This window comes from Stomoxys calcitrans, chromosome 1 (genome assembly GCF_963082655.1).
Source record: "Stomoxys calcitrans chromosome 1, idStoCalc2.1, whole genome shotgun sequence".
Classification (NCBI taxonomy): Eukaryota; Metazoa; Arthropoda; class Insecta; order Diptera; family Muscidae; genus Stomoxys; species Stomoxys calcitrans.
In genome coordinates this window covers 182,551,273-182,578,524 of record NC_081552.1, presented here as the reverse complement: position 1 = coordinate 182,578,524, position 27,252 = coordinate 182,551,273, and the positions used below count along the sequence as shown (strand labels likewise).

Sequence of the window (27,252 nt, the reverse complement as noted above, 5' to 3'; positions counted from 1 at the left end):
GTATTTGTTGTCCAATCGTCACGAAATTATGCACATGTCACTTTTGTGGCCCAAGGACGAACGCAATTTGTAAAATTTTGGTAAAAATCGGTTCAGATTTAGATATAGCTCCCACATATATGTATCGCCCGATTTCCACTTAAATGGCCGTAGTAACCACAATTTTCAACCGATCTGCATAACATTTGGCATGGATTTTTTTCTTACTAAAAGTTTGTTTTCTTACTAAAAGACTAGTATCTGCGAGATTTCATCAAAATCGGTTCAGATTTGGATATAGCTAGCATATATATGTATATCGCCCTATTTGCACTTAAACGGCGTTGTTACCACAATTTGCATTCCATCTGCACAACATTTTGAACGGATTGTTTAGATACTGATCTTAACATATTTGCGAGATTTCATCAAAATCAGTTCAGATTTGGAAATAGCTCCCATATATATTTATCGTCATATGGCCGCAGTAACGACAATTTTCAAACGATCTGTTCGAAAAAAATTCGGTTCAGATTTAGATATAGCTCTCTTATACATACAGGGTGGCTGATGAATATTGCTACAATGATGAATATTGCTACATTTTTTTTTCGGTGTATGGAATACATTTTTCTTTTATTCATGTTAAATTAAATTATTAAATTAATTATTAAATTATTATTAATTAAATTAATTAATTAATTAATTAAATTAATTATTAAATTATTATTATTAAATAGAAAAAAAGTTATTACATTTTTTTTTGGTAGCGGCTTTCATCAGCCACCCTGTATATTCAATGCCCGAATTTATAATTGTAGGGTAGGTGTAGGGTATTATATAGTCGGCTCCGCCCGACTTTAGCCTTTCTTAACTGGTTTTCTTCCCTTTCTGTCTAGCTTATCTCAATGGGCCAAACTGGCCACCACGTGAACTCACCTATGGTGGGCAATCCATTCAACCTAACCTCATATTGGTATTAAAAAATTTGGCTGAAATTTTAATTTTAGAAAAAAGACTTTTTAAAGTCGTGTCTTTAGATATATATTTTTTTTTTAATTTTATCTTTTTTCATACGAAATTTGGTGAACATTATTTCATCATACTCCACCCTAATGTATGTTGAGGATTTCTTTCAGTTGAAATCATATTCATTCTAATGTTTACTTTGGTTTGTGTGTAAATATCAATTTCAAAGGTTAATTTGTTAATTGAATACATTGTCAATTTTAATTATTTTTGGAATTGTAAAGGACACCACTACAAGGATGAATGAAAATCAAATTGAAATGTTGCTTAATTTCCTTTGACACATGTTAGGTTCCCTCTCCTTGAGCTACTTAAAAGCCACTCACCATCCTTTCATTTGGGTATTTAATATTAAAATTTCTCATGGCTTTTCTTGGAGGCCAACGCCCTAGTTTTTGTTCCTTTTTTTGTGGTGGATGGTGGTGGTGGTTTTAATTGTTTGATGTTGTTCTGATTTTCCTATTACCTAGATATTACATTTCCTAATTTAAATTAATTGTATATAATTTGTCTTGTGCTTATTTGGCGCCCTTGGTTGATTTTGTGCTTCATTCTTTCTAACTTTTGCTGTTTGTTTGCAGTGGTGCGGTGATTGGTCTCCTCAAGGTAGGCACCAAAGACCTCTATTTGTTCGATGAAATTGGGCAAACGCGTAAGGTGGAGAACGCCCCTTGCATCTTGGATTTCTACATACACGAATCGCGGCAGAGAGCTGGTCTCGGCAAGGATCTATTCGAAACCATGTTGGCTGATGAGAAATGGACACCCGTCAAATGTTCGGTGGATAGGCCGTCGGAAAAGCTTTTGGGTTTCCTCAAAAAGCATTATGGCTTGGTGCGTAGCATACCGCAGGCTAATAATTTTGTGCTCTATGAGGGTTTCTTTGATGATGGCAAAATTGGGACGACAAATGGCGGTGGCAATGGCATGTATATTACAAATAGGTAAGTAGTCGCGAACCCCCCACCTACACTTCTCTCCCCCTTCCCCCTCTAATATTAACATTGGTGTGTGCTTGTATGTAATTAATTTTCCATTCTTAAGCGTCATTCTATGTTGAATTAAACGGAAGTTCTAATATTAAGTTTTATGATGGTGAAACGATATGAAATGTGGTGACTGACTGACTGACTCACCTGACGAACTGATTGCATGAGCTTCCCCATAATAACAAAATGCGTTGTGTGTGTGGCTTAAGCTCCATGCGTGCCAACCGCACAAAAAAAAATATATGAAACCCATCACCATCACCACCATGTACGTCAAGTGTCGTGTGTATGGTTGCCTCATCCTGCGATGCAGTGGATTTCCTTGCAGGGAAATGTGTATTTATGTGCCATGAAGTTAAATAAAAGTTTTGAGAAAAACACCCTTGAGGTTTTTCACACATTTCCTTTGATCATGCCTTCGTTTAGTTTCGAAGTTTTATTTGTTCTAATTTCTATTAAAAACAAAAATCACGACTAGCGCTAAAAGTGGGAAAGTATCATAAGACATTGTAGCTACGTAGTTCCAAGATTCCAACGTTTAAAGGAAATTTTCTTTATAAAAAATAAGGGGATCGCTTAACAAGTTTTCAATTGGGAAGCTAGTTATCCATTGCTTTGCTATACCCATCAGCGACGGATGGGGGTATATTCATTTTGTCATTCCGTTTGCAACACATCGAAATATCCATTTCCGATCCTATAAAGTATATATATTCTTGATCAGCGTAAAAATCTAAGACGATCTAGACATGTCCGTCCGTCTGTCCGTCTGTCTGTTGAAATCACGCTACAGTCTTCAAAAATTAAGATATTGAGCTGAAATTTAGCACAGGTTCTTTTTTTATCCATAAGCAGGTTAAGTTCGAAGATGGGCTATATCGGACAATATCTTGATATAGCCCCCATATAGACCGATCCGCCGATTTAGGGTCTTAGGCCCATAAAGGCCACATTTATTATCCGATTTTGCTGAAATTTGGGACAGTGAGTTGTGTTAGGCCCTTCAACATCCTCCGCCGTCCGGCCCAGATCGGTTCAGATTTGGATATAGCTGCCATATAGACCGATCTCTCGGTTTTAGGTTTTGGGGCCATAAAAAACGCATTTATTGTCCGATGTTGCCGAAATTTGGGACAAAGAGTTAAGTTAAGCCCCTCCACATATTTCTGCAAGTTGGTCTAGATCGATCAAGATTTGCATATAAAGGGTGATTTTTTTGAGGTTAGGATTTCCATGCATTAGTATTTGACAGATCACGTGGGATTTCAGACATGGTGTCAAAGAGAAAGATGCTCAGTATGCTTTGACATTTCATCATGAATAGACTTACTAACGAATTTTATTACCATTGAATTTTATTACCAAAATCAGTGTTCGGTTCGAAATGTGTTCAAATTTTGACAAATTTTGTTCAGCGATGAGGCTCATTTCTGGTTGAATGGCTACGTAAATAAGCAAAATTGCCGCATTTGGAGTGAAGAGCAACCAGAAGCCGTTCAAGAACTGCCCATGCATCCCGAAAAATGCACTGTTTGGTGTGGTTTGTACGCTGGTGGAATCATTGGACCGTATTTTTTCAAAGATGCTGTTGGACGCAACGTTACGGTGAATGAACACATTTCGAACCGAACACTGATTTTGGTAATAAAATTCAATGATTTGCAAGCGTTGCTCGTTAGTAAGTCTATTCATGATGAAATGTCAAAGCATACTGAGCATCTTTCTCTTTGACACCATGTCTGAAATCCCACGTGATCTGTCAAATACTAATGCATGAAAATCCTAACCTCAAAAAAATCACCCTTTAGCTGCCATATAAACCGATCTCTCTATTTAAAGTCTTGGCCCCATAAAAGGGGCATTTTTAATCCGATTGCACTGAAATTTGACACACTGACTTATGTTATGCTTTTCGACACCCTTGTGGTATATAGTTCAGATCGGTTTATTTTTAGATATAACTACTTAAAAGACCAATATTTTGTTATATACAATTGAACAATAACTTTTACTTATTAGTATCTGGTCCAAATCGGAACATAGCTGCTATGGGGCATATGGTATAAATTTTGCACCGGATTTTGAGGAAAGGTGGTTCACATATATATCCGAGGTGGTGGGTATCCAAAGTTCGACCCGGCCGAACTTAACGCCTTTTTACTTGTTTTATTTTATTCCTTTCCAGTGCAAATAAGATGTTCCGAATAGAATTTCAGTGCAACGTAGTTGTTGTTGTTTTAGCAGTGTGTTGCACACTGAGGCGGTAGCCCTTGCCGATGAACGTCTCCATCGAGTCAATCCGGTACGTAAACCGGCTGCCATGGGATTGCAACGTAGTACAGGATAGTTATCGATATTATGCTATGACAGATAACAATCACGAGACCTGCATTTGAGAACGAGCTATGTCTATTAGGGCGAACAAGTAAAAAGGCAAGTAAAAAGGACCTTGCGTATATATGTTAACTAGCTTTCGCCATAATCCGGAGAAAAATGCATCATTTATTAACCCATTGCAGTTTTATTTAAATATGGTCCGATTTGGACCAAACTCGGCACGGACGTCGAATGGTCTATTAAATACTATTCACTGTTCAAGTTGTTAAAACAAAATGTCAGCGAAATCGGATAATATGTGCACCTTTAATGGGCCCAATACCTTAAAACGTGAGATCGCTCTATGTGGGAGCTATATTCAAATATAGACCGATGGCCATATTGAATTCGGATATCGTAGGGCCGAACACAGCTCACTGTTTCACATTTCAGCGAAATCGGCTAATAAAAGTTGCTTTTATGGGTCCAAGGACTAAAATCGGGAGATCGGTATATATGACAGTTATATCAAACTAAAGACCGATCTAAACCATATAGGGATCGGATGTCAGAAAGCCTAACATAGGTCCTTGTGTCCAATTTCAGCGAAATCCGGTAATAAATGCGCCCTTTATGGGCCCAAGACCCTAAATCAGGAAATCAGTCTTTATGGCAGCTATATCCAAATATAGCCCGATCTTGACCATACTCAATACGAATGTCGAAGAACCTAACACAAAACATTGTGCTAAATTTCAGCAAAATCGGATAATAAATATTGCTTTTATGGGCCTAATCGGACCTTAAATCGGCCTATGTGGGGGCTATATCAAGATATAGTCCGATATAACCCATCTTCGAACTTAACCAGTCTATGGATAAAAAAATAATCTGTGTAAAGTTTCAGCTCAGTACCTCTATTTTTAATGACTGTAGCGTGATTTCAATAATGTTGTCTTCCAATGCGTCAAATGAAGCGCGCTTGTCTGTATAGACATGACCTTTAACATAGCCCCGCATAAATAGTCTAAAGGCGTTAAATCCCACGATCTAGGCGGCCAATTGACCGGTCCCGAAATAAAATGTTCACCGAAATCACCTCTCAATAAATTTATTGTTGCGCGTTCCGTGTGGCAAGTGGCACCGTCTTGTTGAAACCACATGTCATGCAAGTCAAGCTCTTGCATTTTGGGCAAAAAAAGTTGGATATCATCTCACGATAGCGCTCACCATTCACAGGTACGATACGATTCGGATCATCTTTGAAGAAGTACAGACCAATAATGCCACCAGCCCATAAACTGCACGATTGATGGTTAAATTATGGACCAAACTGAAGCAAAACACGAAACGTACTTGAGCTGTTTAAACTAGTGTTGCCAAAAAGAAAATAAGTAAAAAAATCACCCTTTACTTTTAAGGGGTAGGGATTCGAATCAATTATTATAAGGGTCTTGGAGATGGCATACGACTGGTCTAAGCCTAGGGGTTGCAATGTTAACCCTCAGAATAATAAAATCCGCTTGTTCACGAGGAAGACGAAGGTTGGCCAATTTGGCGCACCACGTTTCCTCAACGGAATAATTTCAATATCTGACAAGGTAATATACCCAGGAGTGGTATTGCCAACTGGAAATTCATGGTAAACTAATGTATAACAGCTAAATGACAGAGTGAGCCTGGGATTCTACATTGAGAATTCAAGGACTGCGGTTTATTTCGGACCGCCTAATCATAATACGGTCCTGCAGTCGGAGATCCGGGTGAATACGGAAAGCGTGAGGTGGTATGGTGTTAACGGGAGAACGTCGAGTGTGATTATCTTAACGGACAGTTAACTGGTCATCAGGGCAATAACAACCAGGACTGTAAGGTCACGAACAGTCTTTGAGTGTAAGAAGGAGATTAACGCCTACTCTGAGGATAGAACGATGGAGAATGAAAGATCAGACGATTTGGTCGTGAAGGCCAGAGGACTGCATTCAACAAACTTGGTTAATCCGAAGCCTGTGGAAGAACGAAACGGTCCGTTAGATGACGAAAATCCTATGGGCAGATCCGGATCGCAAGAAGACGAGGCTATTACTGAAACACGGACATGAGTATAACTTTCGATATCACAACGGGACACAAAGGACTACAAGCTCACTTATGCAGAATGGGTACGGCACATGATAGCATTTATAGGCTATGTGGGGAAAATGATGGAACCTCTCTTGCCCGGTTCCAGACATGCAATACCAGATATGCACCAACTTAGGAGCATGTTATGGAAAACAATTGGTGATTTTGTTATTAGCATGGAATTCTTTTTTAGTAATTAGAGTGTACAATAAGCCGATTATAGGCTTAGGTCCATGCCCATAGTGGCATGGGGCGGATTAATACCCGCTCCCTCTTATCAAACTAACCTTGACTTTCTTGTCTTACACGTGCTTCATATGACGTTAGTACGTCCATAGACTACGTCCGGAATCCTTGCGCACTCACGTCTCAGAAGCAGTTTCCAAAACATTATCCCGATAATTAGACGCAAAAGTTAGGGGTTAAGCCCGCGTGTCATGCACTGGGTATATACTGCATTTGCAGACCTATTATGCTAAATGGTGTTGTGGTCTGGTGGACGGGGCTTCAAAAGTCCACCTATTGTTCAATACTCAACCGGATCCAAAGGATGGCTTGTTTGTGCATCACTGCCGCACTGTGGACGACACCAGCTGATGCACTGAATTTAATGCTACATCTAATGCCTCTGGACATTGTGGAGAGGCTAGTTGCTGCGACCACTGGTGTGGGGCGAAGTAAACTTTCTCTTTGGTCATGTGGCGGCTAGGGACACTGTGTTATCCTTGATACAATATCCGATGTTCCAGGCAGTGTGGATTACATCCTGCCTGAGCCGCATTTTGAAAAAAAGTACTGTACTACTATTCCTGATAGAACCGATTGGAACTGCATTATCCCTTGTAATAGATGGATGGTTCCAAACTAGACGACCAGGTGGGCTTTGGGGTGTACTCTAAAGATCTAGAACTGGTCATATCGAGAAGGTTACGTGACCGCTGCAGTGTGTATCAAGCGGAGATTCCTGCAATTACGAAAGTGGTGGAATGGCTAAAATATAATGTTGTAAACACAACTGGCTTGCGAGACTAGAAACTACCTTACACATTCCAGGGATACTGGAATCTGTGGGTATGTCTCTAGCGACATGTAAGCTAAGTTTTCCGGATCAGGCCCGAAGGGCAACGAATGATAGATGATCACAAAGAGCGGGCTGTGAGCGTTCAAAAACTAGTTGGCCTAATCTAGACTTGAAGAGGTCAACTGCTTTGCTGTCACTGTGTCCGTCATGACAGGTTAATGTCTAATCGGAAAACATGCTGACAGACGACTTTTGCCTATGCTGTGAGGACATCAAGGAAGAAGACACTATAGAACATCTGCTGTGTGTGTGTGTGTCAGGCACTGGCATTTAGAAGGAGTTCTACTTTAGTTTCTCATTTCTTTGATAACTTGTCTAATTAAGCGGATGTGAACATTCGCAAGTTATTGGGCTTTAAAGCGATATGGATGGTTCAGCGGTAGGAACTAGAAGTCATCTTCCCTCTCCTGTTCCTGTGGTATCACAATGGACGAAAACGTCTAAGTGAGTCTGATGGCAGAATGCCACTTAAACCTAACCTAACCATGTCGTCCAGATCCATGTCTTCTAATTCAGGTCAAAAATAATCAGTGAGCATGGTGAGGTAGCGTTGTCCACTCACGGTAACGTGACGCATCGAGGACGAAGAAGTATGGCCCAATGTCACCGCCGACATGCAAACCACACCAAACAGTTATTTTTTGTGGATGAAGTGTTGAGCTCATGTGGATTTTCCCCTGACCAATATCGCATAGTTTGCATATTTGCAAATTGGAGTTAGGGCTCTTATCGTACATATTTATGTAGTAAATTTCTAGGATTTGCAGACGTTGTTCGTTCATGTACTTTAGCATGATGCAGATGTTGAGTTAATGAATAAATTGGCGGTGACCGGTTCTATGATAAATGTGAGAGTGCTTGCACAAATTAAATTCAAAATTAACAAGTCCCAATTGGAAAACCCTTTACCTTTTATTAATCCCAAATTTGTTGCAAATTTTGTATTTTTTTAAGTGGTAACTCTACTCATAGCCTTTGCACCCTTCCCAGTGTTTGGCAGTTGTGAATAAAATTTCACAGTTTTCTTGAAGAGATTTGATTGCACTATGCTTGCATATTCAACATCTTGATAGGCCTGTTTTAAGCTTTTCTCAGCCCATGTATATAATTTACTTCATTTTATTTTCTTTCGCCAAATGTCTTCTAATGTTTCCTCACTTTCTGGAAGGAGCAGCCAACAAGGAAGGGTAATGTAAATGGTTACTTAAGTGCTAACATGACTAATGGCCACTAGCATATTTGCCTTATGCAAAGTGTAAGGAGAGTCGTTTCCTAAAATAATGTATTGGGACTATCGATTTATTGCCCAAAGTGTGTTTGAATCAAATTCAAACCTCTAGTGGGTCATCAAACTTCCTTGTGGCCATAGTAATTATTTATGTAGCCTTGCAATGTCAATGTCAATTTTCGAAAATAGTTTCCAATTAAATACACCTGTGCGTACATAGCGGGTATGATATTTTCTATACATTTAGTCAAATGCGACACATTGTGTGTGAGTAAGGTTAATGGATTCTCTTCATTCGTGGTGTGTTTCTTGTCATTCACAATTTAATTACATGCCTATACAATATCAATAAATTTGATATGTAACATGATTGATTTGATATTCAGTGTTATGGTGATTTATGTCAAAGGACTACTAAAGAATAATTAATTTGTTTAAAATTTATATTTTTAATTTTTTTTAAAGGTTTTCATAAAGGAAGAACCCTTTAAAACTAAAAACATTCCTTTCATATTGATAGTAATCTGTAACGACTTTACCGCTTAGAATGACCAAATCCGATTATCCAGTTAAAATGTATACAGTTTGGAGGTCAAAAAATTAAAGATATTTTTTATGTTTTTGGTCAAAAAAAAATAATGATCGGAGATTTTCTTTGCAAATGGAAAAGGAAAGCCAGAGATTGCAACACATACCATAGTGGTTGTTGTTGTAACCACATTTTCATGTGAAGGTGACGATCCTCGTCAAGCTCCTGTAGATGAGCAAGCTCGTTCCGGTCCAAAGGACCGATCGCCGCGAGAACAAGGTGGCCATTGGTTATTTAAGGCGCCAATATCTCGCCTTGTCATATCGAGCATCATAGTCACTCAGTATTTGTGCCAGAGCCAGTGCCACCCGGCCTCTCACTGAGACTCTCCACTCGATACCGCTGATTGTCCGCGACTGCAGTTACAGCTACTCCGGATGGAGCATTCCACTATCCGCAACCTGTGAACGCGCCCGGCAGCTCGCAGCTAAGTTTCTCGTGACAGCAATGAACACTACTCAGATCGGACCTCAATGTACCAGCTTGTGTAGTGCTCACAGCTATCCCGTGCCGGGCCACATACCAAAGTGGTTTGTATGTGTTGCGACCTCTAGCTTTCCTTTTCCATTTGCAAATCAAATCTCCGATCATTAAGCTCGTTTCGAAAGAGAAACAAGGAAAATACTTTTTTATACCCTCCACCATGGGGGCATACTTATTTCGGCATGGGGGTATACTTATTTCGTCATTCCGTTTGTAACACCTCGAAATATGCGTCTAAGACTCCATGAAGTATATACATATATTCTTGATCGTCATGACAATTTAAGTCGACCTAGCCATGTCCGTCCGTCTGTCGAAAACACTCTAACTTTCGAAGGAGTAAAGCTAGGCGCTTAAAATTTTGCACAAAAACTTATTAGTGTGGTCGGTTGGAGTTGTAAATGGGCCAAATCGGTCCATGTTTTGATGTAGCTGCCATATAAACCGATCTTGGGTTTTGACTTCTTGAGCTTTTAGAGGGCGCAATTCTTATCCAAATTGGCTTACATTTTGGTATCACTTCCGACAACTGTGACAGGTATAGTCTAAATCGGTTGATAACCTGATATAGCTGTCATATAAACAGACCTTGGGTCTTGAGCTTCTAGAGGCCGCAATTTTTATCCGATTTGGCTGAAATTTTGCATGAAGTGTTCTCGTATGACTCCCAATAACTGTGCTAAGTATAGTCTAAATCAGTCCATAACCTGATATAGGCGCCATATAAACTTATCTATCTCCCAGTTTGACTTTTTGAGCCTCTCGATGGCGCATTTATTACTCTATTTGCCTGAAATTTTGGAGGTGGTGTTTTTCTATGACTAGTGTTTTTATATTTGAAAAAGTCATCCAAAGAACGTGACAAATACGATCCATGGTGAAGGGTATATAAGATTCGGCCCGGCCGAACTTATCACGCTTTTACTCGTTTCTACCAAAATCATATTTGGTTACAATTACTCATCAGCCATATTAGGTGTGAAGGCTTCAAGGGCCGTACGTTGGTATGTTGTACTCATACCGAATTTATTGCGAAAACGCCTAAATGGTACAAATACCACATTAACCACGCTCGAAAGCCCTGTATGTTAGCTGTACCTTTCCCAATGCATGTGTTTTCATGTAATGACAGATTATTTGGTTACATAATTACACTACTCCCACAGTATACACATGATTCTGTGCATCTGTTTGTAGTTGTTTTGATGGCTCCGAACGTGAGACAACCTCAACGGCTCTCGCTGCTGCTCCGTGAGACCAGGTTCAAATCCCTTCGCCTTTACTATTGTACATGCATGCTGCTGCCGCAACAGACGATCTCCAGGAATTTTTGCCCTAAGATATGTTTCTATCAACCTCAGCATAAAGGATAACAGACTAATAGGACGAAAATCTTTCACCGTCGTGTGGTAAGGTTTTCCTGCTTTCGGAAAGAAAATTACCTTTGTGTCCCTCCATCCCACAGGTATATATGACATGCTGATACAAGCAGAGTATATCCCCTAAGCCAAGGAACCAGTCTATCAGACACAGCTTGTAATTCAACCGGTGATACATCAACTAAAGGCCTGGGGACTTAAAGGAGCCCAAACTCCTTATCGCCCAAGGATTTTGGTGACAACCTCTTCTGGCGCCACGTTGTCCGTTGGAGAATTTCCCGGGAAATTTGTTTCACCGAGTAGTTCTAGTGTTTCCTCACTAGACATTGCCCATACATTCTCTGACTTCTAAATATACCGCACTGTAATAGGTCTCGAGGACAGAATCTTCCTTAGCCTAGAGGCCTCAGATGTATCCTCCACACAGAGTTCTGCCCAGGATTTCTTCTAAGCCTTTCTCAGCTCGCCCTTATATTTTCTTAGCTTAGCCTTGTAGATATCCTAATCGCGTGGCGCTCTTGTGGCTTCGCTCTGTTGCAAAGTTTTCTGCGGTCCTTCTTTAGACCAACTAGCTCTGGAGTCCACCATGACTGTCGCTGTTTGCCCCTTGGGTTGGCACTAGGACATGCTGAAACAAGCGAGTCATTCAGGGCCTTCGTTATCCGCTTGACTAGGCAGTTGCCACTTCCTTTTCTGGCCTAGAAGGGATAGACGTGCAGAATTTGTGCCGAAATTTATCCCAATCCGCCTTTCTTCTGTTTAGCCGAGGGACCACTCCTGCAGTATTTTCTCCAATGCTGAAACTAATATAACGATGGTCAGAGAAGCTGTGGTCCTCTAACACATCCCAGTTGCATATTCTTCCATTTATATACAAAGGTAACATCTAGTACCTCCTGCCTGTTCCTGGTAAAAAAGTTCGGTTTATTCCCTTTATTACAAATCGCCAGATTGCAACTTATAATATATTCGATAAGCAGCTCAACCCTTTCGTTGGCATCCGAACTTCCCCTTATCTGGTGATGTTCATTAGCATCATTTCCTACAATGAGGCTCTTCTTCCCTGCAGAAGCGACTTCAACCAGCAACTTAAGGTTTGAAGGCGGCATCTCTCAGTCGTTTGGCATATAAAGGGGAAGCCAGCCTGTAATGAGACTTATTAATTCCAAGGATGTCTGCTACTAAATCTTCAGTGCTTAGATCAATTAATTTTAATAATTGGATCAATTCAAAAATTAATTGGATCAATTAAAAAATTAATTGAAAATTTCAAAAAGTTCAATCATTTTTTAATTGGATCAATTAAAAAATTAAAAAGAAATTTCAAATATGTTCACTGTTTTGAATTGAATATGCAATTTTTTTAAGTGAAATTTTTTTTAATCCCCCTTTTTAAAAAACTATGATTGGTATTATCATTTTTGTGATTGAAGCAGTTTCAATTTGAAATTTATTGGATCAATTAATTTTGTGATTGAACCCGATTTTTGTTTTTTGTATGTGCCTGTCGAGAGCACGGCAACTTTCGAAGGAGTAAAGTAAGGCGTTTGAAATTTTGCACAAATACTTCTTATCAGTGAAGGACAGTTGGGATTGTAAATAGGTCAAATAGGTCCATGTTTTGATATAGCTGCCATATAAGCTGTTCTCACGATATGACTTCTTGAGCTTCTAGAGGACGCAATTCTTATCCGATTTGGCTGAATTTTTGCACTTTGCGTTTTTGCCGCCATATAAACGGATCTCCCAGTTAGACTTATCCTTGATTTGACTGAAATTTTGCACGTAGTGTTTTGGTATGACTTCCAACTTTACGAGGGTTGCCTTTTATATTTGGGCATTGGACAACCCTTGTGTTGCAATATGCCAACTGACAGCACTGTCATAAAGCTTGACATTTTTGATATCACCGTACTCAGAACGTTCTAACATACGGGCGCTATTTGTTTTGTTTACAGTAACTTAAAATACTCATCTCGCCCAAAAAAATGGAATTTAATCGTGAACATTTTCGTACGATTATTTGTTACAACTTTCGACGTGGATTAACTCAACAACGGTGCATCGATGAACTTAATTAAATTTTTGGTGATGAAGCTCCATCAAGGACCAGTGTTTATCGATGGTATGGCGAATTGAACCGATGACGTAGTTCATTCCAAGACGAATTTCGTGAAGGTCGTCCAAAATCAGTTGTTGTTCCAAAAATCATTGATGCTGTGCCCCAACTGATATTGCAAGATTAATATTTGTTTTTGTGTTCTCTAATCCCGAAATATAAAAGGCGACCCTCGTACAACTGTGCCTAGTATAGTTCTAATCTGAACCATATAAGCCGATATTCAGTTTTGACATCCTGTGGCCTGAGATTTTGCAGATGGTATTTTTATATTTTTAACAGCCATGATAAGTATTGTCCATATCTATATATATAAAAGAGATCCGTGACTGACAGACTGACTGATCTACTCCCAGCCCAAACGGCTTAAGCTGGAACAATGAAACTTAGTATGAATGTGGGTCTTGGGTTGTAGGCGCGTGAAAAGAAGTGATTTTGTGATATTCGTACGTTTAGGTACAAAAATACCAAAAAGTACGAAATGGTGAACATTTGTAGATGGCGAACGGAAAGGGCTAGGATATCAAATTTGGGCTCAAATGAAACAGTGCCTCGAAAAAATAGGATTTGATGAAAAAAAAATTGCAAAATTGTACCGAAGTCGGAAAAATAGTACGTTTGGTACCGCAATTGGTACTATACGTTTTTTTGTAAATTGAGCTAGAGCTTAGTATGTTGGTACTGAGGTACACTATATCATCCTAAATTGGAAGAGTAAATACGTTTTTAGACTTTTTGGCATTTAGGTACCAAAAAGGTATGAAATAGTTAAACATTGAAATTTGGCTTAAATAATAGTTGTTGCGTAATAAAAGGGATATATGAAAAAAATATATGACAAATTGTACTGGAAATAGGAGAAACGTACGTTTAGTACCACATTTGGTACCATTTCGTACTTTTTTTACGGGTTGAGATAGAGCTCTGAAATTTTGCATGTAGGTACAAATAGGAAATATATGATGGGTGACTACGTGATTTTTTCACAAATCGTACATGTCGGTACCAAAAAGTACTAAATAGTACGAAAAACTCTATCTACTTTTACAGTGACCGGAAACCAAATTTAATAATTTGGTAAAAATTATTGTAGTCTTGACAAATATATGATAAGTTGTACTAAATAGGAAATGCTGTAATCGTACCAGAAGTGAAAAAAACGATCTTTTGGCACTATTTGGTACTTTCTCTACAGATTGAGCTACAGCTCTGAAATTTGGGTTACAAGTACATCGCAGTATGTACCAGGCGACTGGAAGTTTTATTTTAAATTCGTCTATAAGGGTAGTAAAACGTACAAAATAGTTCTTTCCTTACAAACTGAAGCACAGCTCTTAAAATTGAGTTTCAGTTACACATTGAAGGTGTATACCGGGCGACAAGAAGGATTTTTTGAAATTCGTTCATTATGGTACCAAATCATACAAAATGGTACTTTCTTTACAAATTGAATTAGAGCTCTTAAAATAGGGATACAGTTACACCTTAATAGTATATATCGGATGACTATTGGATTGGTTTTTTAAATTCGTACTTTTAAATACTAAAACTTACAAAATGGTACTTTCTTTAAGGATTAGGTTAAAGCTCCTAAAATTGCGAGTTACACCTTGACATTTGGTGTACCATCGGGGACAGCGAAGCGACCGGACGTATGTTATAACTTCATATAGCTCTTATATATTTGAAATAGTCATTCAAAGAACTTGTCACGTGCGTTTAATAGTGGAGGGTACATAAGATTCGGGCCGGCCGAACTTAAGGCGCTTTTACTTACTTTTACTTTTTTTAATTCTTCTTTTCTCTTATCTTATTCTTCAAAGGAAGTTGTCACCACAATTTCATATCATCCTTTTTCCTTCTTTCTTGCTAGACTACTCCCAATAATCCATTTATTGTATTTAATAAATAAACTTTACCTTCAACTAATAAATAATATTCTTTGGATTTATCTATTTCATGGTCAACAAACAAAAATCTATTTATATATAAATGCATCATTTATTGTAACCATCATCGTCTGAACTAACCAACAAACTACAAATGAATAAAACCAAAATGTAAATGTTGTGGAATTGACCCCATTAACCAACAAACCAACCAAACATCAAACATAAATCTGAGTGTAGTCCTAACACACAACTTTTCGGTGCTACATATTTGGGTGATGATAATAATAAGAGGCGAACCCAGCGCCAACTAGATGCTGCTTCTAATTTGGCAGCGCAAATAACACAAATATCGCCCGGTGGTCGTTATGGTGCTCGGAGACCAACATGCAGCATGGCCGAGGTATTTACTAAATTACACTTTATTTATTTTTTTGTTTAATATGAATTTATAATGGGTGTGTTTTCATTACAAGCTAAAAACTTTTATTTTGTATGTATTGCATACTTTTGGGAGCTTTAAAGAATGTCTTTGAGTGCATACATATATTCATCGATTTAGGTCTTAATTGGTTCAGAACATTCTAGAGTAAAGCATTTATTAACTAATGATTGGCGTCTATCGATTACCGTTTACACAGGTATTGAAAAACACTTTCTGTCCAAAATAAAGTTTTAAAAGAAAAGAAAAAAATGCAATCCCATGGTAGCCGGCTGTATGCACCGGATTGACGCGATGGAATTCCTCATCGGCAACGGCTGCCGCCTAAGTGTACGTGTTCGTCCTTTTTTCGTCATGGGAGAGGCACATCCCGAAGTGCCTTCTCCGCATGATTTTGGTCCGTGCTGGGATTGAAAAGAATACCGGACCTGGTTCTGTTCGGTTTGCTAGAACCACCTCCATCATCGGTCGGTGTCGGTGAGGTGTAACCGGTGCATGGAGTGGGTACATTTCCGATCATGCTCTGGCCTTACATCACTACGGGAGTATAGTCACACTGAATATGTTGCAAGGTGCTGTGTGAACATAGACAGCAGTGGGTCAAAAGCGTCGTCGTCCTCGTCGTCGTACTCTGTGACCCCCGACCTCTCCCGTGCAGCAATATACGCAACAGCATATTGCCAGGCCTGAGCCGGGAAGTGTATCATTTTTGCAATTGAATTGCAACAGTCTCCATGACAAGATCGACGAAATTGTGGATTTTATGAGTCGGAAGAACATATTGGTTGCGGCATTCCAGGAGACAAAGCTTACCAACACCTGCAGCTTGCACATTCGTCACGGATACAATGTGCTACGTAAGGTTCGCTTAAAGAACGGAGGTAGGAGATTGGTCTTCGTGATACACCATTCCGTGTAGTGAAGACCCATCTCGCCTGCGCCTGGCGCTAGTGATCCCAACATGGGTGGGGGTAGCATTCAGGTCCGGTACTGCCGAGATAGAGGTATACAAGGTGTGCATACCGCCGGTTGGTAGCTGTGTCCCAATTAACGGCCAGGCTTACAAGCCCAACATTAGTGTGCTATTATCTGGCCATAATCGTCTGGTTCTAGGAGCCTTTAATGGGCATCTCATGCCCCTAGGTAACGGCCAGCGGATCTTAGTTTTGGCAGAGCAGATTGAAAGCTCCACGTTTTGCACGTAGGATGAGAAAGCCCCCAATAGAATTATGAGGAGATGCAGCAGCTCGCTAGACATTTCCATCCCCTGATCTTCTGAGTGACGTAACCTGGCAAGCCGTCATTTCTTTGGGATCAGACCACCTTCCCAAAATTCTCGCCATCGACCGACCACCCGACTTCATAACCTCTGAGCGCCCTACGTTTATCAATCAAAAGAAGGCCGATTGAGTCGGCTTCAGAAAGTACACCAATCGCCGCCTCAGTGATTCGACACTCCCCCTCGGATGTACTAATTGCCGAGAGAAAATTCTGAGACATCATTAATGCAGCAGCCGCTCGCTTTATACCAGCAGGTCGAATACCCCAAGTCCGCCCCAATTTCCAGGCGCAGACAGTGGTACTCGCAGACGAGCGTGGTGAGATTCGTTGCACGGACCCTACTAATCCCAGAATCAGCGAGCTGAATCGGTATCGAGCGGAGAGTCTCAGTGAGTGCCTAAGATTCTCGATATAACAAGGCGGGTTATTGGCGCCTTTAAATATCCAATGGCCACCCTGTGTTTGCGCGGCGATCTGTCCTTTGGACGCTAACGAGCTGGGCAATCTACAGGCGCTTGATGAAGATCGCTACGTCCACATGAAAATGTGTGTACAACAACAACAACCGTGGACGAAGTTACGAATGTCATCCGTTGCGTCAAGCCATCCAATGCGTTGGATCTGGGTCAACCTGGAGTCGAGTACCTTTCGACTGTCCTCAACCTGTGTTTGAACACTCTTATGGCACCCGATGTCTGGAAAATCGGAGCCTGGAAAGGATCCGAGTAAGAGGGAGTCGTACAGACCGATCTCCCTACTCTCACTTGTAGCCAAGACGCTTGAGGGACCACTTCTCCCGAGCCTCGTTGGAGAATTTCCATTCGCCGAGCACCAGCATGGATTTCAAAGACTACATAGTACAACAATTGCTCTGCATACCATCGCCACAAACATTTGTCGTGGCTTCAATCAATCCAGGCCTGTGATATCTTCAGCACTGTTTAACCTCTACCAATCCTCCACTCCATCCCCTCCAGACGGCATAGAGATCGTATCATATGCAGACGATTGTACGATCGTGGCATCAGGCCCCCCACCCATTGATGACATCTGCAATAGGTTAAATAGCTACCTCAACGAACTTGCCTCTTATTTCGCTGCAAGATATTTAAAGATATCTGCCACATTGTTCACTACATACACACATGAGGTGCGTAGGGAACTGAAAGTGATGGTCGACGGACCATCAAGTGTCCCAAAATACTTGGTGTCACATTTGACAGCTCTTACACATTCTTCCCACATGCCAGAGCAATTTGAGATAAAGTCAAAAGTAGAAACAAGGTTCTCAAGTCACTTGCCGCCGTCACTTGCCGCCAGCACTTGCGGTATGACAAAGAAACCTTGTTGACCACGTACAAAACAATTGGCCGGTCTGTAGTAATTTATGCAGCGCCAGTGTGGTCCCGTCAGCTTTGTGGCACGCAGTGGAATAATATACAGATCTGTAAGAATACCGCACTTCGAACTGCGGCGAACTGTCTCCTCAGTTCTCACGTGGACCACCTCCATGAGTAGACAAAGATCCTACTCATGCGAAGAATTAACTACATGCTGTCTAAGCAATACCTTCTGGGCTGTTATCGCAGAGACCATCCAAATCATCATCTTTGGATAGATATTCACCGCCCAGAAGCCTTAAGGTAGATCTACATTATCAAGCGGTGTATCAAGCAGGCCTAAACAACATTCATACAGACATGGTAGCAGATGCGGTGAATAGCTACCGGATTTATGTGGTCCTTGGAGAACGACAGCCTCACATTGCACCTAAAGAAATTGATCTTTCCAGTTAAACCAGAGTAGTTCTGGCTCAATTACGTTCCGGCAGATGCAGCCGCCTCAACTCCTACAGAGCAAGGATTGATGCCGACGTGCAAGATGTATGTCCCGATTGTAACCAGGGACCGCACGATACACGTCACCTCTTTAACTGTCTTATAACTGCTCAGCCAGACCCACTCGTCTCAGACCCAGATCCCTCTGAAAGCACTCCAACTTAGTCGCAGAGTTCCTGGATCCGGATTCTCAACAGAATCAATCAGACGAAAGATAAAACACAACACACCGCTACAACAAAAACAACAAAAGTAAAAGCCCGCTAAGTTCGGCCGGGCCGAATCTTGGGAACCCACCACCATGAATTCTGCTAAAATATACCGTACTTGGCACAGTTGTTGAGAGTTATAACAAATCAAATTTGCAAATTTTGTCCATGAACATTCCACTAAGGAACAGGGGCAAACTTCTCACATATCAATGAGTGCAGTCCGATGCAAGTTTAAGTTCAATGATAAGGGGTCTCTTTTTTATAGCCTTTCTTTGGAGGGAAGTTTTACATGGCATAGTACCTCACAAATGTTGCCAGCATTAGGAGCCATATCAGGTTCTAGACCGAAGACCACCGCTGAAAATTTTTTTCCTAGTCTTCTCGCCAGGATTCGAACTCAGGCGTTCAGCGTCATAGGCGGACATGCTAACCTCTACGCTACGCTCCTTAATAAAACATAACATGTGCAATATTTCAGCCAAATCGTTTGAAAATTGAAGCTTCCAGGGGCTCAAGAAGTCAAATCCGGAGATCGGTTCATATGGGAGCTATATCAGGCTATAGACCGATTTGGACCGTGCACAGTTGTTGAGAGTTATAACGGCACAGTTGTTGAGCATTACCGAGAAAATTCATTTTTCGCCTGAACCATTCGTATGTGGAATCAACTTCCGTCTAATGTCTTTCCCACCGACATTGACGTTCAGAAATTTAAGACGAATATCAATAAACACTACTCCCTCTTTCCTAATTGCCAACGCAATGCACTGCATATATAGGGGACATCCCATGCGTGTTGGTTACGTGAAAAAAAATCTAATCAAATCGGGAGATCGGTTTATACTGTGTTGTGACGCAGTTGTTGGAAGTCATAACAGAACACTATTTGCAAAATTTCAGCCAAATCGGACAACAATTGCGGCTTCCAGGGGTTTAAGAAGTCAAATCGGAAGATCGGTTTATATGAGAGCCATATCAGGTTCAAGACCGATTTGGACGGTACTTAACACAGTTGTTGGAAGTCATAACAGAGCACTTTGTGCAAAATCTCAGCCAAATCGGATGAAGATTCTAGGGGCACAAGAAATCAAATCGGGAGATCGGTTTATATGGGAGCTATTTTGGGTTCTTGACCGATTTGGACGGTGCTTGACACAGTTGTTGAAAGTCATAACAGAACACTTTGTGCAAATTTGTAGCCATATCGGACAAAAATTGCGGCTTGTAAGTATTCAAGAAGTAAAATCGGGACATCGGTTTATATCGGAGCTATATCGGGTTCTAGATCGATTTAAACGGCACTTGGCACAGTAGTTGGAAGTCACAACAGAACGCTATGTGCAAAATCGCAGCCAATTGGGATGATGATTGAGGCTTCCAGAAATCAAATTGGGAGGTCTGTTTATATGGGAGTTATATCAGGTTCTTGACCGATTTGGACTTTGATCTACACAGTTGTTGAAAGTCATAACAAAACACTATTTGCAAAATTTCAGCAAAATCGGATGAAAATGGAGACTTCCAGGGGTTCAAGAATCAAATTGGGAGATCGGTTTATTTATTATTTTTTTTTTTAATTGACTGTGACAGAACATTTGTTCCACTCGCCGCACGTAGAATAGTATTCCAAGCGCCTCGATCTTCTGCGCTCATTCTAAAATCTCTGACACCAAGTTTCGAGGTATCTCCCACCACTTGATCTCTCCATCGGGCTTTTGGTCTTCCCGGTTTGCATGTACCACAGTGTGTGGCTTCAAAGGACATCTTTGCTGGTGCTTCTTCATCCATTCAGACAACATGACCTGGCCAACGCAGTCGTTGTATTTTGATGCGTGGTTCATACGTCGCCTATATTCTCCATTAACCCAAACTGGTCCATATATTTTACGAAGAATATTTCCCTCCTCTGCTTTAACATGTACCCATGCTTCAGTATCATATAACAGCACGGGTAGTATCAGTGTCTTGTATAGTGTAATCTTCGTCTGTCGAGAGGTGGCCCTGTTTCTAAACTGCTTACTTAGTCCAAAGTAGCATCTGTTTGCCAGTGCCGCGGTAGATAAAGTTACTGACTATCTCAAACTTGCGGTTCCCAACTTTCTCCATTTTCTTTATCTGCTCGGTTGTACAAGATGTTTTGGGAGTTGAAACCATCCATTTCGTCCTATCTCCGTTTACTGCCAGACCCATTTTCACTGACTCTCTTTCGGTTTTTTCAAAGGCTGCAGTTACTACTTCCGGTGGCCAATCTTTGTCGTTGTCGTCGGCATAGGCGAGTAGCTTGTGCGCTCTTGTGATTAGTGTGTCATATCTATTCACATCTGCATCTCGTATAATCTTCTCCAGCAGGATATTAAAGAGATCACACGATAAGCTGTCTCCTTGTCTGAAACCTCATTTGGTATTAAGTGGTTCGGAGAGATTCTTTCCTATTTTTACTGAGGAACGCGTATCAGCAAGAGTCATCCTGCAAAGTCTTATAAATTTTGCAGGGCTACCAAACTCAGACATGGCTTGAAATACCTGAACGTAAAGGGGTATCGAAAGCGGCTTTGCAGTCAACAAAGAAATGGTAGGTGTTGATTTGTCCTTCTGGTCTTTTCCAGGATTCGGCGCAGTGTGAATATCTGGTCCAGGGTGGATTTACCAGGACCAAAGTCGCATTGATAGGGCCCAATTATCTCATTGACTTTAGGTTTTAATCTTTCACACAGTACGCTCGAGAGTATATTGTATGCGATGGCGAGGAGACTTATTCCTCTGTAGTTGGCACATTCCGTCTTGTCTCCTTTCTTGGGTGCGGGACATAGTATGCTGAGGTTCCAATCATCGGGTATGCGTTCTTCTAGCCAGATTGCGCAGATAAGCTGATGCGTACGCCTTATCAGCGTGTCGCCTCCGGTCTTAAATAGTTCAGCGGGTAACCCGTCGGCTCCTGCTGCCTTTTTGTTCTTTTGTCGGGTCACTGCTACCTGGACCTCATTCTGACTAGGAGGTAAACATTCTATACCATCATCATTGATTGGTTCTGCGGCATACTCTTCGCCGCCAACATCGGACACTAGTAGTTGGGTAAAATGTTCTTTTCATATCCTCAGCATGTTATCTGTGTCAGTTACCAGATTTCCTTCTTTGTCTCTGCAGGAAAACCATCGGTTTGTTGCCTGCACCAAAACCATCGGTTTGATGTTTAAATCCTTCGGTAGAATTTCCTAACTTCATTCTGACTCCTGAGATCGGTTTATATGGGAGCTATATCAGGTTATAGACCAATTGCTTGGTACAGTTGTTGAGAGTCATAACGGAACACTATGTGTAAAATTTCAGCCAAATCGGACTAAAATTGCGCCTTCTAGAGGCACAAGAAATCAAATCGGAATATCGGTTTATATGGGAGCTATATCCAAATTTGAACCGATATGACCCATTTGCAATCCCCAACGACCTACATCAATATTAAGTATCAAGCGGCTAGCGGTCGTTCGACCGCTATCGTTATTTCGACAGACGCATGGACAGACGGATATGGCTAGATGTCGAGGCGATCAAGAACATATGTACTTTATGGGGTCCTAGATCAATATTTCGAGGTGTTACACACGGAATGACTAGATTAGTATACCCCCATGTTATGGTAGTGGGTATAAAAGTCGATGTACCGTTTTTGGCAAAATCTCTAATCAACACGTACACCCGATGAGTACGATCATGACGTGCCGAATGAAGTGCCTATTAAAATTGAAAGTAAATCCTACCCGGCTTTCGCGGCTAAAAGACACAGCTACTTAGGTGGGGATACAATTTCAGACATGAACCAGCATAGGGGTGTGGTATGGAAAAAAGGGATTTTGTAAGTAGCACGGAATTCCAAACATACAATTTTCTATTTCGAGGTTACTTTTTTAGTAGTTAAAGCGCACAACAAGTCGATTACTGGCTTAGGTGCACGTCCATGGTGGCAAGTGGAGGATTAATACCCGCACTCTCTTTTCAACCTAAACTAACCTAAATCCTACCAAATTTGGAAGAAAAAGCCCAAAGCGGCAAAGCTCATCAAGCGATGTTGAGCAATCAGAAGCCCTTGATGTTCTGGGCTTGAAAATACAAAATGATGTCCGTTGGGCTAAACATGTATTTGAAGTGTCGAAAGAAGCATTCAAGTGTTTAGGCTTCCTTAAACGGTGTAAGAATTACTTTACTCCGTCTGATCTTAACATCTACACCACTTTCATAAGGCCGAAAATGGAGTACAACTAACATGTGTGGGCTAGAGCTTCAAAATCATCCCTGGAGCTACTGGACCGTGTACAGAGGAGAGTGATGGCGTTGATTGAGGTCAGTGGTTGAATACCAACTCTATTGCCTCCCTTCATCATCGTCGCGATGTGGGTTGTTTGGCGCTGTTCTATTGGTACTTTCATGGTGTGTGTTCGTCTAATATTCGTCTTCTTATTCCTGATGTAAGGATGTATGTCAGGGATACTAGACATTCCAGGAACTCACACCCGTTTGTAATTGATTGGCCAGCGGACCGCACAATGCATTATAGAGAGAATTCTTATTTCCGAACCGTTCGTATGTTGAATCGACTTCCGGCTAATGTTTTTCCCACCCGATTTGACATCCAAAGATTTAAGACAAATGTCAAAAAGCACTACATCCTTATCCCAACCCCACCCCCCCTCCAATTCCTAATTTCCTCTCTCGCCAACGCAATGCACTGCATTCATAGGGGACATCCACTGCGTGTTGGCTGACAGAAAAATAAGTAAAAACTGAAATCCGCTTGTAATGAAGACCCCCATTTCTGTTAGAATACTATGTAATACTTATAAATCATACATCCATTTAACCTATAACGAATTAATCAATGTATATACCACTGTATAGTTTCCAACAAAATTACTTTAAAAATCTTTGGCTGAAAACAAACAACATTTCCTTTGAAGGCATTGTCATTTTGAAATTTTCACAAAACCCCATTTCATATTGCGACTGCTTTCACAAAAAGATCTTTACAAACAAAAGCAAATAGCCTATAGATTGGATTCTTATACTTACTTGCGCTAAATATCGCGGAGAAGACATCTTTATATCTTTATCTTACAATAAATAAAAAATCATATATTTTTGAGTTTTTAACAAATAGTGTGAAAAAAAGAAAAAATAAAAAATCATGATGAATACGAAACCCAGTGAAAAGCTTTATGCCAACTCGCGCATTACCCGCCATCCTCAGGCGGTAGAACATCAACGCATGCATATGACAAGAAGTCAAACTAAATTGTTGGTAAGTAGGCCATTTCATAGAATGTAAACGCCTTAGCCGTAGAGCTCAATTCTAAGCAACTCGTTTTAATTTCTTCCAAGAAGAAAAATCCCAGCGAATTAAGTCTTACACCCAGCCAGGCAGAGCAAGAGGCCAAAGCTAATGTAAATGTAAGTTATTATGTGATTTAAACATGCAACATGCAAAACTAAGTTATTTTTATTTGTTTTTGTTTTTATTTCCTTAAAGAATCGTAAAAATCCTTTGGATGCCTTGAGCAAAACCAATGTCCGTCGGTATTATTTTCCACTTTTTAATTTTAACATTTTTACATTTATTTTAGTTTTTTTAAACACTCATCATATAATGGTGATATTTAAGATTTGTCATTTTATCGAATTATTGATTTCTGACTCAATATTCTATAGACAATTACATATGCGATACTAGCAAAATTGCAAGACGATCTAGGAATGTCTGTCTATCAGTCTGGTCTAATCACCCTACACACAGAAAAAAATAAAAATCGGTTTCAATCACGAAATTAATTGGTCTAATTAATTTTTTAATTGAAACGGCTTCAATCACGAAAATGATAATATCACAGCTTTTGATAAAGCTAAAAAAAAAATTTTCAATTAAAAACAAATAAAAACGTGCTAAGTTCGGCCAGGCCGAACTTTGGAAACCCACTACCAAGGATATAATAATCATCCTATTTTATTATAACTCTACTAGTATATCCATAGTTATATCTGGATTGGGGCTGGTCGCGATCATATTTTAATCAGGTCCCTAGAATTGAAATACAAGTAACAGTTTCAGCGAAACCAGACAAAAAATCCGCTTTTTATTGGATTAAGACCCAAAACTAGAATTTCCGTCTATATGACAGCTAAAACTGTATAGTCTGATCTGATTCAAATGTCGGGAGGCTTTAAATAACTCACTATTTCAAATTTCAACGAAATCGGGCATAAACGCAGCTTTGAGGCCTTTTATCGGCAGACCTCTCTATATGACAGCTATATCTAAATATAGTCCGATCTAAACCATATTTGCGTCGGTTGTTGGGAGGCCTAAAACTACTCACTGTTTCAAATTACAGTGACATCGGATAAAAAATAAAGCTTTTATGGGCTTCAGACCCTTTATGGGGAGATCGGTCTATATGGCAGCTATATCCAAATATAGTCCGTACTAAACCATAGTTAGATCGGATGTCGGGAGGCTCAAAATAACTCACTGTTTAATATTTCAGCGAAATCGGATAAAAAATAAAGCTCTTAAAAGCCGATTTGGCTAAAGTTTTGCATGTATTGTTCCGTTATGACTTCCAACAATTGTGTTAAGTAGGGTCCAAATCGGTCTATAACCTGATATAGCTCTCATATAAACCGATCTCCCGGTTGGACTTCTTGAGCCCCTGGAAGCCGCAATTCGTATCCAATTTGGCAGAAATTTTGCATGTGGTGTTCTGTTATGATCCCAAAATGTGCCTCGTACATCCAAATCGGTCTATAACCTGATATTTTGGGTTGCCCAAAAAGTAATTGCGGATTTTTCATATAGTCGGCGTTGACAAATTTTGTCACAGCTTGTGACTCTGTAATTGCATTCTTTATTCTGTCAGTTATCAGCTGTTACTTTTAGCTTGCTTTAGAAAAAAAGTGTGAAAAAGTATATTTGATTAATGTTCATTCTAAGTTTTATTAAAAATGCATTTACTTTCTTTTAAAAAATCCGCAATTACTTTTTGGACAACCCAATAGTTTCCATGTAAACCGGTCTCTCGACCATCCTTGTTCGGTTCCTGGAAGCTTAAAATCCTTTTGAGATTCCATTGCGGGATGTTGTCCAGCTTTACAGACCACTGTTTAATGGTTTCTATTCAAAGAATAGTATTGCAAAAAACATTTAAAAGTCAGCAAAAGTGTGTTGTTGCTAGAAGCATTTGACTGGCTATGCGTATCGCGATTTCAATTTCGACCAAGAAATATCATCAGCGGACGATGTCAAATGGATCATGGTGCTTTACAACCATACCAACTAGAGTAGATTGTAAAGCAGACAGCAGAGCCCTGTTCAAATTCAAATGTGTGCTTTACAATCTACTCTTGTTGGGATAAAGCACCATGATCCATTTGACATCGTCCGCTGATAATATTTCTTGGTCGAAATTGAAATGGAAACAGCTGCTATAAAATCGTTTCAATGAATTGGCGAAAAAAGTTACCGAAGAAAAAAAGATGGTGATCTAGGCGGTTATTGTTTAAATGAAAGAAATTTAAATTTTCAATCACATTTTATATGTAAAGTTTTGTAAGATTCAATTAAAAAAATTATTGATTCAATTAACTTTTTAATTGAAAATTTCAATCACGATCGTGATTCCAATCAAAAACTTATTCAGATTCAATAAAAAAAAATATTGAATCAATTAATTTTTTAATTGAAAATTGCATAAATATCAAAATTGCATAAATATCGTAAATGAAAAAAAATTTTCAATTTAGTTTTTAATTGAAAAAATTTTCTTGATATTTTTTTCTATGCAGTCTAGAGTCCCTTGTATGTGCGTATACTTGTATAATGCTTATACCAAATGGTTTAGCATTAATTTTTACTAGCATGGTTCTATCTGACATTGGTACGTATCCATTTGCGCATTCCGCTTCATTCGTCTTAACTTAACTCCAACGCCTCTTCTATGAAGGCCTTCATGGTTTCCTTTCTTTCACTTATTCCAAGTATGTCCACTCCAACTCATATATGGTTTTATTTAGCTTTCCAGCATCGTAAAGACTACGGACATTCCAAGTTACAATTTTCATTCTATTTCTTGTTTTTCCTCCGGGGATTCTTAGCTCTCTCGTTGGGCCAGAGAATGAGGCCGTAGGCTAGTTATTGTATGTTTTTGCAAGATTTTCATGGAAATAATACTCCAGTGGTTTTCCATTGCCTTCTGGGGGGTTTACAGCTTTACATCTGTTTCTCAGCCGCTC

At 39.9% G+C, this 27,252-nt stretch overlaps 1 protein-coding gene and 1 non-coding gene across 11 annotated transcripts in view; both read left to right on the top strand.

Moving 5' to 3' along the window:
- The window catches only part of LOC106084962 (alpha-tubulin N-acetyltransferase 1), a 171,866-nt gene that overhangs the window by 98,289 nt on the left and 46,325 nt on the right, over positions 1-27,252 (top strand). For all 9 annotated transcript variants that reach the window (XM_059360754.1, XM_059360755.1, XM_059360751.1 and 6 more), the window contains 2 exons: positions 1,590-1,952; positions 15,446-15,608. In XM_059360754.1, coding sequence (XP_059216737.1) covers positions 1,590-1,952; positions 15,446-15,608 — 526 coding nt within the window. The remainder of the gene's footprint in view (positions 1-1,589; positions 1,953-15,445; positions 15,609-27,252) is intronic.
- LOC106090441 (uncharacterized) lies at positions 23,911-24,543 on the top strand. Of its 2 annotated transcripts, none has more exons than XR_009396541.1 (3): positions 23,911-24,268; positions 24,349-24,417; positions 24,497-24,543. It is a non-coding gene; the product is annotated as an uncharacterized LOC106090441 (transcript). The 2 variants fall into 2 exon arrangements; XR_009396542.1 differs by having other exon boundaries at positions 23,916-24,268; positions 24,352-24,417.